Raw genomic sequence first — 13396 nt, forward strand, 5'->3', positions numbered from 1 at the left:
ATACAAAACGTATAAAACTGTGGATTTGTACATCTATCTTGCACGCAGTCGATCGCACGATGCAACGTAACCGTTTAAGTACCTACGCAATATATTTATACATGTATATCTATATAAACATCAACGCCTATAAACATAAAATAAAAAAAAAAAATCTTCACGCTTTCATCAGAGATCATATTCCCTCCACGCTTCCTCTACGTTTACGCTTTTTCTTCGTACGACTAACTATCTTCGGACCGGGTCTCGATACGGCATCTACAATTTAACGATAAGAACTCTATGTGTAGCATGGCTAGTATCACAATTCTGACAATCTGTCTCTCTCGAAGTACAATGCGGCGTCGAACGTGTTTGCGTAAAACCGAAACGTTAGTTGTCTAAATCTAAAACTTTTAACGTTGTCTACGTATACTTCCTACAAAACGAAACACTTTATACAAAGAAACTTAATCCATAATCTAACATAATATGTACAACAGAAGAGAAGCGATTGCTAGACAATATAAAAAAAAACAATCATATCTGTCCGACACAGACACAATAAATCAACGATCGCTCTATAAAAGTGAGTATATTCTCTTTCTACACGATTTACTATAAGTTACAAGCGATCCTAAATACATGGTCAATAATACACGTTTAGAATTAATAGCTGCACGACGAAGGTCTTCGATAATATCTACGCTCAACTTAATAAACCTAACTTTGTACAAAGCAAGAGGGAGCCTTCGCTATCTCCAATCACAAGTTCCCATAGCTGTTTTAATAAAACAAACCAAGTTCCTGCAATATTGCCAAAATGAATCCCAATGAGATTTTTCATAAAAACATTAAAAAAAAACATTCTCTCTGTCGTTCCGGTACAAAGGTGCGATAGTCTCTACAAAAGTGCTTCCATTCGTCGATTAAAAAGTTCAGTTCTTGGGTCGAAAACGGGACATATAAAAGTCACAGTCCGAGCAGTAGATCGCTGGCTCGGTCACTTGCTTCTTCCGGCAAAGATGGCAGGGTGCGGTTCGAGCTGTGGTCGAAACCGCGGGTTTCTGCAAGGAAGACGTGGATTGGGGAGCGACGGTAGCGCTACCCTTCGCGGTGGACACAAAGTGCATCTGTTTGCTCTGTTTGGACACAGGCGGATGCTGATACGTCGGATACTTCATGTTCGATTGTATCTGACCGTTTTGCAGGGGATTCGGATAGGTCTGATTCGGCGCCAGGATATTCTGTTGATCAGCTTTCTGCGGAGGTCTCTGATAGTTCTCGTGTCTCTGCTGATAGTTTTGCGCAGCTTGCTGCTGTTGATAAGAAGCGGGTGGATTCGGTGGCGGCTGATACTGGGGCAACGGTTGGTTCACTCGGTTCTGTTGGGGGGTCGTTTGATAGGGGTAGCCCTGATAGGAACTGTGGGTGTATTGATTCTGATAAGGGCTCGGCGACTGGGTCGGCGGATACGCGAATTGCTGCTGAGAATGCTGGACCGTTATAGGGCTGGCGTTGTGGTTACCGATCCTCTGATTGCTGTTGGGCTGTTGCTGTTGGGACATTTGCTTGTTCACCTGATTGTGCTGTTGCTCTAACTGGTAGTACGTTTGATAGCTGTTCTTTTGGCACATGGGCTTTTGTTGCTGGACATTGTTTTGAACGTATTGACCGTGCATTTGGCTGGGATAAGGGCTGGCTGGTTTCTGCGTCTGGGAGATTGGTATACCTTGATTCCGTGGGTGTGATGTCTGAGTTTGGGGATACGTTGTTTGAGGTTGTATATAAGGCATGTATCCGTTCTGGGAATATCTTATCTGCTGCTGCAGCTGTGGTGAGTACGAAGTAGGTGGTTTGGAGGCATTTGGAAGACCCGAGTACGTTTCCCTGACAACGTCTTGGCCCTCATTGGCGTACGATCCACTGAGTTTCTTGTCCGACAACGAGCCAACAGACTCGTTCGAATTTTGTCTTCCAAAGGTGGGTTTTATCGTGTCCGGAATGGGCACTGGGTTCACGCTTCTCAGTTGATCTTGATAAGGAGTCGCAGGAACGCTATCAGCTTCGCTCTTCAATGGAAGTGTCTGTTGTTGGAATTTCATGATGCTGCCGTTTTCGCGGTTCAGTTCTGCCTCCTGCAGACTCCTGATTTCTCGCAAAACTTGGGCAGTCTCTGGCTTATTCATCGCCGATCGAAGTACCCTTTCTAGGATAGGGTTCGGTATGTAAGAGTCTTTTTCGTCATCCTCCGCGGTTGCCACGAGAACAACTTGGTCACAGAACGACACGCTTTTCTTTTTGCCTATTCTTCGTTTCACCTTCCGGGGAGCAATGTCGTCTTCGTTTGGCAGAATTGTCGTGTTCTGAATAGTATTCTGCATAGCAACTTCGCTGATGTCGTCTTCGGGATAATCAACTGGCAGACCGTTCTCATGGGGTAGCGTTAGGGACATCGACATAAGCGCAGCGTTTAGACCACTCGGTTGCGTATTCATGGGATTGCTAGGTGCTGCGGTAGAGATGAACGTGTTTTGGCTCGAACTCGATTCAAAGCTAGAATTCAAGATCGATTGACTCGACGGAGTCTCAGGTTTTGAGAAAGCCGCCAGATTTTCTGTCGACAGTTGCAGTGGTCTTGACTCTTCCACCTGTTGACCGTCTTGGGGAACATCCATCAATGGCGAAGGCGATGCGCAGTTCGTGTTCTGCTTCCCTGGAAGCTTCTGTTCTGATTCCGTTTTCGGAACCGGTTGCAGTTTAATCTGTTCGAACCTGGCTGCCATATCTTTCACGGAAGAAACAACTCGAGGACAATCCGGAACATCACGACCAGCATCACCGTAAGGTTGCCCCAAACTGTTCATCATCAGATCACTGGTCCTCCTTGCAACCGTCGGACCTGTCGTCGTCGGAGCAGGTGCCCTGACTTTCGGGATATCCTGATCCAAAGGATTCTGCTTCTTCATCCGTCTTTCAGCTTGCTTGGCTTGTAACTCACGAAGCCAAGTTTCGCTGGAAGATTTCTCCTCTTCTTCTTGTTCATCCGGCATTCTGTCTTCCCTAGCTTTGGAAGCTAATATCTGATCCCGCTTGATTTGCAACTGCGTCAACAAAGTGCTGATTTGTTGGTTGTCCAACTGTTGCTGACGCTGTTGCATTAAAATTGTCGTCTGTTGTTGCTGATATTGTTGTTGTTGATATTGCTGTTGTTGATACTGTTGCTGCTGGTACTGCTGTTGCTGATACTGCTGTTGTTGATACTGGTGCTGCTGATACTGCTGCTGTTGGTACTGTTGCTGCTGGTACTGTTGTTGCTGGTACTGCTGCTGGGTTTCTTGGCTATGATTTGGACTGTCCTCGATCGGTGGTGGCGGCGGAGGAAAGTCTTCACTGGCCTGTCTCGAATGGGACACAGAGTGAATCGAAGGATACGGCGGAGGAGGGAAGTCTTCGCTAGGCTGTCTCGAGTGGGATACATTTCCATTTTCAGGATACGGGGGCAACATATCTCCTTGACTCGGCTGCTTCACAGGACTCTGCTCGTTGTGCACATCAGCCCTGGTTACCACGAACGTAGGTTCATACAAGATTCCATTAGCGTACTGCACCACGTCATCCTGAATTCGAGGTTTGTTGTTATAACTCTGACAGGATGTGGAGACATTGGTAGTACTCTGTTCCATGCTGTAGGAAGGTAAAAACGGGAGAGAGTGTGACTCTGACGAGTAGTCGGTATAGTTTGTAGTTCTGTTATTCCCGTTAGACGAATTACTCGTGTTCATGTGGTTCCAATAAGCTCCATTCTGTTCTTGCGTTGGGTTAGAGGAACACTGTCCCTCGCTTGGATACATGGACTTCTCTGACTGCTGCTCGTTGTGCACTTCACCCGAACACTTAGACTTGCTAAGCTGAGAAGTGGTCCTGAGCGGAGGAGGCGGAGGTACCTTCGCTACGTGTAACACTTTACCAGCGCTTCCGTGGAAGCTCTTCCTCATCAGACGACTTCTCTCGAGGTTTGGGTTGCTCGTGTTGCCAGGGTTACCGTTGCTGTTCCCGGTGAACTCCAAGTGACCCTCTGACAAGTAACCGCTCAGAGACTGGCACACTTCGTTGCCCTTCAAACCAACGCTGGAATCGTCCACGGACTGCTTCGGCAAGGTGTTCGAGGATCCCTCGACACTGACACTCGTTTGACCGTCCTGTCCTTCCCGCAGATCCGGCATGCTTCTGTTTTTCCTCTTGATCAATCCACCCATCAGCAGTTTCCTGCGAATCTTGTGCTGCTTCTTGCCCTGCTTCTGCTCGCCGTTAACATTGCTTGGCTGAGAATTTCGTGCGTTGTTACCAGGTGCGTCAACACTGTCTTTAGACTTTTCTACTTTCGCCCCCTTAGGGGAAGGCGAGGATCGTGACGGAGCTATAGAGAAGTCCTTCGAGACGTTCTTGTTCCTCTCTTCGCTGCGAGCTCGTTTCTTATCCTTCTTGTCATCGTCGCAACGCTTTGCGCGACTAAATAATCCTGTTCTCTGAACGGGTCTATCGTACAGCATGTACTCTTCGTCCTCTATCACGTTCACCGCTGTCGCTTTACTCCGTAGCGTCTTCTTCTTGGGAAGAGTGGCGTAGATCTCGATGCTTTTCGCAGCAGGCTTGTCCGTGACAGAGGCTGGTGTGTTCGCCAGAAGCTCACGGCTGTTCTGCCTGGAATGATTCCCCTTATCCCTTGAACTCTGTCGGGAGTGTTGGCTAGATTTACTGTTCTCTCGCGAATGTCTGCCTTCAGGCGCGCCTTCTGAAATGATAAATGTAGCCTTTTACCTCACAGTTCCTGACTAAATGGTCATATAAATAATTTTCTTTCTCAAATACCAACCTTCTTTTTCTCCATTAGCAGTCGCCTGCTCCTGCAATATTCTTCTGTGCAAGCTTCTCGTTCTCATGACACACGTATTGTGCTTCATCCTTGCAATTGTAATCGTGTGCGGATTATTGTATGGCGCGTCCATGGCGGCTCTAGCTTTGCTGCTGGCAGCGCTACACAAAGCTACTGCAGTACTGAGGTCACCAGCATCTTCGGCTGCTCGGGATTTATCCAACAACGCGTCGGTCTCTTTGCACAGACGTTCGCAATCGTCACCTGAGGCAGCTTGGTAGCCTTCCGGGATCTGAGCAAGCTACGTTAAAATATTTTGTTTTATTGTACATTCATGGTTTCTTTATTGTAGTTCTAAAAGTAGAAACATATGTTACAGGGATTTTAAGTAGCTCAAAGTCTGAGAAACTGCAAGAAGTCCATAGACTCCGTGGTTCCTTGTTCTCTAAAATTTCAAACACCCCTGACTTCGAAGATGCCAGGGCTTTAAGGACTTTAGACTTTAAAGAACCTTAGGGAAACCTCACACTTTAATATTCAACATTATAAATTCCTAGATACTAAGGTTGCAAAGATTTCCAGATTTACAGTGTCTCGAGGACTCTAAGGAATCTATAGACCTTAAGACTAAATACTAGAATTCAAGGATTCCAACGACCAAAACGCCCTGAAAACACTTAAGGTTAACGATTTCAAAAACTTTAGACGTCAAGGATCTCCCCATTGATTACGCAAATTCTAAGTTTTCAAGGTTCTAAAGGATCAAAGAGGAAGCCGCTAAAAAAAGGATCACAGAACTCTGTACGTACCTGTAGGTTATGCTTTAGACCCTGCTGGAGAGGAAGGCTATCCGTAGACGACAAAGAATACGAGTCGTATCCAGCATCGTAATGGCCACTGCTGCTACTAGAGAGCTCTCCAGACTTGCTGGTCGGGCTCTTAGGTACTCCCGAGTTCCTCTGCATTTTATTCACGATGTACAGATACGGATTGTCCATCGTCGTTGAAGAACTCGAGGACGCACTATTACGGTCACCAGACCAATTTCCAGAATCTCGTCTCCGTGGCACATTCAAATGATCCGGAATACTGATGCCGTCCTGCGGCGTCGATCCTGCGCTGAGACTACGCGTCAGCTGCATTTGTTGCTTCTTCTGTTGTTGCATTACCGTTTCCACAGCGCGACGACTGATATACTTTGCCTCCACATCACCGTCCACTGCATCGACACCCTTGATAACAAGAAGAGACGACGTTTATTAACGACATTGTTCGATCCATCATGTACATTAACATCTACTACAAATTACAATGAATCTTTATAGGTAGACTTATTTGTTTAACTATATAACAGTGTGTAGCGAATCGAAACTGTAAATATGATTTTCTGTGTTCAGAATAAATTGTCAAATGATCTGAGAATTTACTGAAAGTATTAGAATTTCTACCCGACTGTGTACTAAAAATTAAGAACCTATATAGTATCTTCTATTTTTCTTTCATCCCATTTCTGTAGATCCTCTAGTTCTTTTCATCGGTGTATTAGGTCTTCCAAAATATAAGTGAATACTACTAGACTAATGTAACTATATAAACTATAGATATCGCCGACATGATATATGATGGTTACAGACTATAACTATCTATGAAATCTTACTTGATTCCCGAAGATGTTGTTCTGAATGTCAGTGAGGTTCTGGTAATCGCTGTAAATCCTCCGTTGCGTGTAAGGATGAGGAGGGCTGTCAGGGTTCGGTGTGATGGCACGTCTAGCAGTGCTGTTGATGGACGGTTTTTCCGGACTGGGGGTGATGGATCGACGAACGTTATTCTTCGGGGGTGTCTTCAAACCGTTCCCATTCGGGAACGGCGTCACTGTTTTTGGAGCGTTCTCAGTGTTAACTGGCGTACCACCGGGCGTCGCGTACAGCAGCAGTAGAGGCTGATATCTGCCTCTTCTGCACTTCTCCACGACCTGCTCCCAACGTGGACCAATCTCCTTGACGGTCGCATCGTCGAAGTAGATCCAGACCTGCGTAGAAACAAGACTCGATCATTAATAAAGTAATAAATCATTTTTATAATAAAATTAATCCATCATTTCATAATCAAATCGATTGTCAATTGATTATACATTTAATTTATTGCATACAATGAAACAATTGTATATTGAGCTTATACATTCAATCGATTATACATTACATTCAAAGTCAAATACGTCACGTATGTTTTTTTTTATTAATTGTTGACGTGGAAATTTAAAATATCGTTCTACGTTCGAACAATAATTTTATGGTCAGTTAATGATTAGTAAATGTGGGGATACGTTAAATCTTGCAGCAAATACAATATTATTGTTTGATATATTGTAGTACACGATTAAGTTACGAAAAGTATTCTGAATTTAGATCATTGTATGGTAACACTGCAGCCATTTCAAATAAAAGAGATCAAGGATCCTTCTCTTCCTGAATTTTCAATGGGCAATATAGCCTTCTCGAATTTCATATATGTATTGTTTTATCGAGAAAATTGTTGTATTATAATAATATTACTAATGTAACAGTGTACACTTAATAATTAATGATAATAATAATTAAACTGATATCACGGTAAGTATAAATAGAATTGTATAATAACCTTGAGTTTAGTGTGAAAGAAGAAGGTGGAATAGTGTTTCCCGTAATATGTGACGACTCCTACGAGATTGTGCACGGTCGAAGCACCCCACCGGGAGTCTACCACACTGTGGAAAACGTCACTCAGCCGGAGGGACGTTCCCACGGTCGCGAAAACGTCCATGATGTGCTCCAACGATGGTCGTTCGCTGTCCCATACGACCCCGACGGAAACGATTTCCGGTCTGTTCATCAGCGTCCTGCAGATTTGGATTTTTGCTCCACAGGAACTCTGGAAATTTTCGAAAGTATCGTTCATTTCTAAAATTCTATAATCTATACATATTTATTTCGTACCATTATAAATTAATACAAATACTAATAAAATTTTATAAATCCTTGATTTCCATAGAAACGAGTGCCGATTTCGTGAAATAATAGTGGAGTACTGATTAGTACAGCTATTATTAAGTCACCCCGTAAGTAATTCGGATTTTTCCACATTTATTTTCGTGTAAATAAACAGTTCTTTGCGATTAATTAATGGATAATATATTTTCCACTACCGTGCCAATTCTTCAAAAGTTATTGACGAATTTTGTTCACTAGAAACTGTAATAAGTTTTTCGTTGTTGCAGTTGTAGACTCGAAAATTTTCTACACAATGTTATCTAAACCTCTCTGCTTAAGATATTATACACACCAAACAGATAAGTAACAATCACGTTGAATTATATTTTATTCCAAACTCAACATTCCGAGAAGCCATATAACTTATAAGATGATCTAATGTACTTCTCAAAACAATTAGAGAATCCCTAATGTATAAAATCCTAATGCTATCTAATATAATAAAACAAACAAAGCTCCACCAAATCTAAAGAGCCAAGACAAATGCTCATAGGTCTGAAAAATTGGCATCTTTTGCGTACAATAATAATACCTAGTTTCAATTCCATAACAAAATTTCCAGAAAATATTAGTGATAGTGACAAACACAGTGGCTGCAATACACGAGCACTTAATTCTTTCGAGCAGTGTATAATTCATTGTGCAATGAATTATACACTGCGTTCACTTCAATTAATTTTCATTTGGCCAATTTTAAAGTGTCCATATTTTTGAAGATATGTCCTTAAAGAGGGCAAATAGGGCTATATCCTCATTTTTTTCAAATTTTTAAATATTTCCTTAGTGCAAAAACAGGGCATTTGTTTAAAACAATTGCAAAATAAATGGTTAAAAAATATCTTTTTTCAACTGAAATAATTTTTATTTCATACTCTTATGTCTCTACTATAAGTACACCTAAAGCTCATTTCGATCAGTTTCTTAGTTCAATAGTTATGATTTATTGAAAAAAGGTTGACCCTAAACTTCAAACAGCTGTAAGATCAAGAATTTTAAAAATTTTCAAAAATCCTTCGAGATACGTTTATATATCGCTAAAGACTACAACATATCCAAATTTGAACAAAATCTGAAATGGTGCTCCAAAAAGTGTCCGATTTCGCGTGGAATGACCCTGCATCGAATTCCATCAAAGCGTTAAAGTATCGAGGGCCACCTAAATATCAGGTGGTCTTCTTTGCTAGTCATAGTCATCGTTCCACTTTAAGGAGAAAGTCCACGCTCGCGGGGGTATTATTTCCGAGAAAGGCCAAAGGAGAGTGCACCTGATCTCGCGCGTCCGGATGAATCAAGACTCGAGTCGCCGCAACCGACATTTCAGGCGGGAAGGACACTCCTGCTCGTTACACGGTCGCGAGAATTCAACGTCAAGGGAAACTTTCTGTCGCCATAAAATTGGTATTACTCACCGGACAGTCCCGGATGTCGCCCATACCACCAGCTTTTCGAAGAAGCTGACCGAAGAGATCCGGGCTGTTGCGGGAATTCGGCGGTGTCTGCCTCGCTTGCGACGTTAATGCTGACGCTGACACATAATGGACCATCTACGGAGGGAAAAGAAACAATGAAAATTATGTGGTTCTGTATAGACTGATTGAAAAGTCACTAACGGTGCTTTAAGCTAGGTGCACCGATATAGGGATGCGCAATTAATACTTGATATTAAATCAAGACTTTTTGTGGAGGGTATTATGAGAAGATATTTTATATATTTTGTAGGATATTACTAGAGGGTATTATGAGGAGGTATTATTACAGGATATTATCGAGATATTATGAGGACATATTTCAGGATAATGAGATCTGTAGAGACTCGTGAATGCTTCTATTCGGAAGATTAGGTAATTATTAGTTTATATATATTTTCACTTTTTCGATGGAATAATTAATAATACTAGTAAGGAAAGAAACTATTCAATTTTGTAATAAATAATGAGTTGCGTATTTAAGCAACTAATTCAAGACTCCATCGGATTAAGTGTCTGAACACCACTGTGTGTAAATTGATCCTTTACAGGTAAAAGTGGTCAATGCTTAACGACTCGAATGTCGCTAAACTAATTGGTCGCGAAACTAATCGTTGCAGATGAACATATTAAAAAAGAGTTTTAAAAATTTGTCAAGTGTTTTTTTTGTACTGCATAAATGAACTTTAATAGAAGAGAGAAATTTCTGGAAGTTTGCGAACGTTTTGTTTAACCTCTACAGCTCAAATTAATACTTAAAGTTCTAAAAATTTCTTATCTGTACATACTGTTCATTACTGACTAATTAACCGCATGGAATTTAAATTTCCAATTATTAAAGTTTTAGTCTTCCTCGAAACAGGATTGTGACTTTAAGGTGACATTGGACATTATGCATTTCCGAATGTCTTATAAATTTTTCCTTTCAAGTCACATTGGTCAACTGTGGAAAAAAAAAGCATTCTCATTTGCTTAATAATGGCGAAACTGGTATGTGACTTAAAAGTTACAATGGACAGTATAATGTCTTATGGGTTAACGTGTTACGATTTCCTTTCGCGGAACCGAAAGTTTCCAATTGAAACAATAAGATCTCTCGTTTTGTTATTGTGAATCGTTCGTGCACAGTCTCAATAGTAGCCACAGCTGGCGACGGTAAAAGCGATCGACCATGACCGATACGAGATTGCAACGAGTTTCGCGTTTTTACAATCGGCCGGGAACAGCCGATACGTGTACACGAAGGGAGACCAACTCCACCCACATGAACGCTGTATGCGCTCTGCACTCGATTATGCGCACAGGCGTACCGTGTACGTGCTCGAAAGGGCACTACACTTTTTCTTCTCATGTCAGGAAACATCCAATTCCCGGCGTAATTGTCTATTATATCGAAAAATCGAAGCTTCACACCCACGAATTTGTAGAAAATCTACCAGAAATTCCAGAACCGACTGAAATTGGAAGCTTGTACTTGACTGTATTGGAAGCTAGACGTGTTTTCGAATCTGGACCTAAAGTTAAAAAGAGAAATGCAAATGGAAGCTTCGTACCGTCGAATTTGTAGAAAATTTACCGTGAGTTTGAGAGTTAAATAGAAACTGATATTGAAGATTACACGAGATTAAATGTAAATTTTAGTGTTACATGTGTCTTTTAAGCTTGAACGAAAGCTAAAAAGAGGGTAAATATTCAACGACTTTGTAGTTTTAAAGCTGTTTTAAATATTCAAATTTGTAACTCAACTTAATTTTGAAATTTGATTAAACTACGACGGAAGTAGGGAGGCTGGAATTTTAATGAGTTAAATTTGGTCATTAAAGGAGAGTATCCAAAATTTAATCTCACGTTTTCTTTTGTATTTTAATTATCCAAGGAGTGTAAAACAGAATTTTATGAGGACACTCGACGAGTTCACAAAGAAAGATATTTTAACTGTAACAATGAGTGAAATAAATGCAGAAAAATCTACAAAATATTCTTTCACGAGTGATTGTGATGCTTCATAACAATAGATACGAAAACGTGCGTATAATGACTTAGGACAGCTTTTCTGAAAAACTTTTTGTAATATCTATAATTATAAAAACACGGTCACTGATTCTTCAGAACGAGAATTATAGAATTTGATGTTTCGCAAAACGAAGCACACTGGGGAAAAAACTGTAACACAGAGTGAATCGTTTGATGAACGTGGAAACGTGACGAGTGATGAAAGCCCAGATTTTCTCGACGCGTTGGGCGCGAATTTCTCGGAAAATCGTGTAATTTTATTACGGAAAAAGCGCTGATTATGAAACACTGCGGGAGAAATGTAACTTTCGTTATTGCATTCGTTCGGAGCGAAACGCTGCGGTTTTCCTTTCTTGCCCAAAGTTCCCGGGAAGTAATTTCATGCTGGTAAATAGAAATTTAATTAACCCTTTCATACGCCGCACGCTGCTCTAAGATCAGGTTTTTTGCTTAGGGCTTCTTATGGTACGTCATAATAAATCCTTCGCCCAGCTAATCGCTTCATTAAATGGTTACAATTAAAATAGACTGCGAAGGAAATTTCAATTTATACGAATGGGTGTATAATCGATATTCCAAAGGAAATAATTTTTGTTCCATAGCACGTTACAAAAGTAAAATATAGGTAAATAATATTTGAGGTGGTTGTATCTTTTCTTAGATATAGTTAGGACTTCGTGGAATCATAAGTTACCTGTAAATACGTAACTGAAAAATATACAAAAAAGTATAATCTATGACAACATTGACGGAATAAAGTTCTTTTTATAAATATAGTTATCCTTTACCCCCTATCATTGACTTTCTTGTATGTCAAAACTGAAATTAAAAACATTACGTCATTATTGCCCCTCTTATAACATTCAAATAACTACAATTTCTTCATCTGGTGTATAAACCCAATACAAATGCTCTTCAGAACTAAACTAAAATACAATGGACTGCAAGCTACTATAGACTGAATTATAATAATCTGGAAACATAAATAGTAATCGGCCCTTTATTTCCCAGCTAACTGATCGCAGACGTGTAAAAGGACTAAACACCAGACTACGTTAACCTCAGGTTGCTTCGTTCCGAAACGAAAATAAATTGAAATCGATCGGGATTATAGAGATAATTGTAGAAAGGGAATAAAACCGAAAGGATTGAATCCAGTTCGACATTTTTCCCGTGGGGTGAGCCGGCGAATAGGCGGGCTGTTCAAACATTTCCAATCGTCGAATAATCCGAAACGGGCGACGACGGGGGCGGGTGGGGGTGGCTGGAGGTTTCATTTTCCACGTCGACCCAGTCGGAAATAATCAAACGAACGGGAGAAAACTGTTTGCGCGGAAAACGATAAAAGTTATTCGGGCATGCGTCGCACGGCGATTAAATCCGACGATTCCGGTGACGCAAGGAAAACGTTTTCTTCGCTGGTTCTCCGGGTGTCGTCGGGGATAATCGAAGGGCAATGAAACGTAAAGACGATCGCGCGATGACTGAACCGATCTCGTGAAATTAACTGGAGAAAAAGCTGAGCGATAAACCCTCGAGGATTAAGAAATGAATAAAAAGAATTGCTTGAACAGTTTGTTGTCAGATTTTTACGAGCTAATGCGCTCTTAGTTTTTCTATTCTGAATGTGAAGTATTTTTGCGCTTAAATTTACCCTTAACTGCTGCTATCCGGTCCCTTTGACCATAGCGCTATTTAAAACTTACAAAACGCGGTTAATTTTATAGTTCTGGATTCATGTTCCAGTATATTTTCTCATATTCTGAATGTCAGTCGACTAGTAGACGCGCTGTTGTGTAGTCGTGCTACGTATCAAAACATCTAATTGCCGAAACGTAAGATTTGTTACTTGTGTCCTGCAAAAAAAGAAAGAAAGCATCCCATGGTTGCATAACTTACCATAAACCTGTGTGCTCACAATGCTCGAGATATATTTGCAAGGAATGCATATGAAATTTTCAGCTTTACCATTTTTGTATTTAATATGATTATGTTTACTACAATAAATGCTATAATTTTGACGATTTGTTCTA

General features: G+C 41.0%; 1 protein-coding gene across 1 annotated transcript in view; it reads right to left on the reverse strand.

The window, feature by feature from the left end:
* Positions 1-864: 864 nt before the first annotated feature.
* The window catches only part of LOC107188003, a 132092-nt gene continuing 119560 nt past the window's right edge, over positions 865-13396 (reverse strand). The window contains exons 6-11 of the mRNA XM_015576217.1: positions 9294-9428; positions 7496-7765; positions 6513-6887; positions 5665-6087; positions 4856-5156; positions 865-4774 (exon numbers count right to left, since the gene is read on the reverse strand). Coding sequence (XP_015431703.1) covers positions 918-4774; positions 4856-5156; positions 5665-6087; positions 6513-6887; positions 7496-7765; positions 9294-9428 — 5361 coding nt within the window. The 3' untranslated portion in view covers positions 865-917. The remainder of the gene's footprint in view (positions 4775-4855; positions 5157-5664; positions 6088-6512; positions 6888-7495; positions 7766-9293; positions 9429-13396) is intronic.

This window comes from Dufourea novaeangliae, unplaced genomic scaffold (assembly GCF_001272555.1).
Source record: "Dufourea novaeangliae isolate 0120121106 unplaced genomic scaffold, ASM127255v1 scaffold109, whole genome shotgun sequence".
NCBI lineage: Eukaryota > Metazoa > Arthropoda > Insecta > Hymenoptera > Halictidae > Dufourea > Dufourea novaeangliae.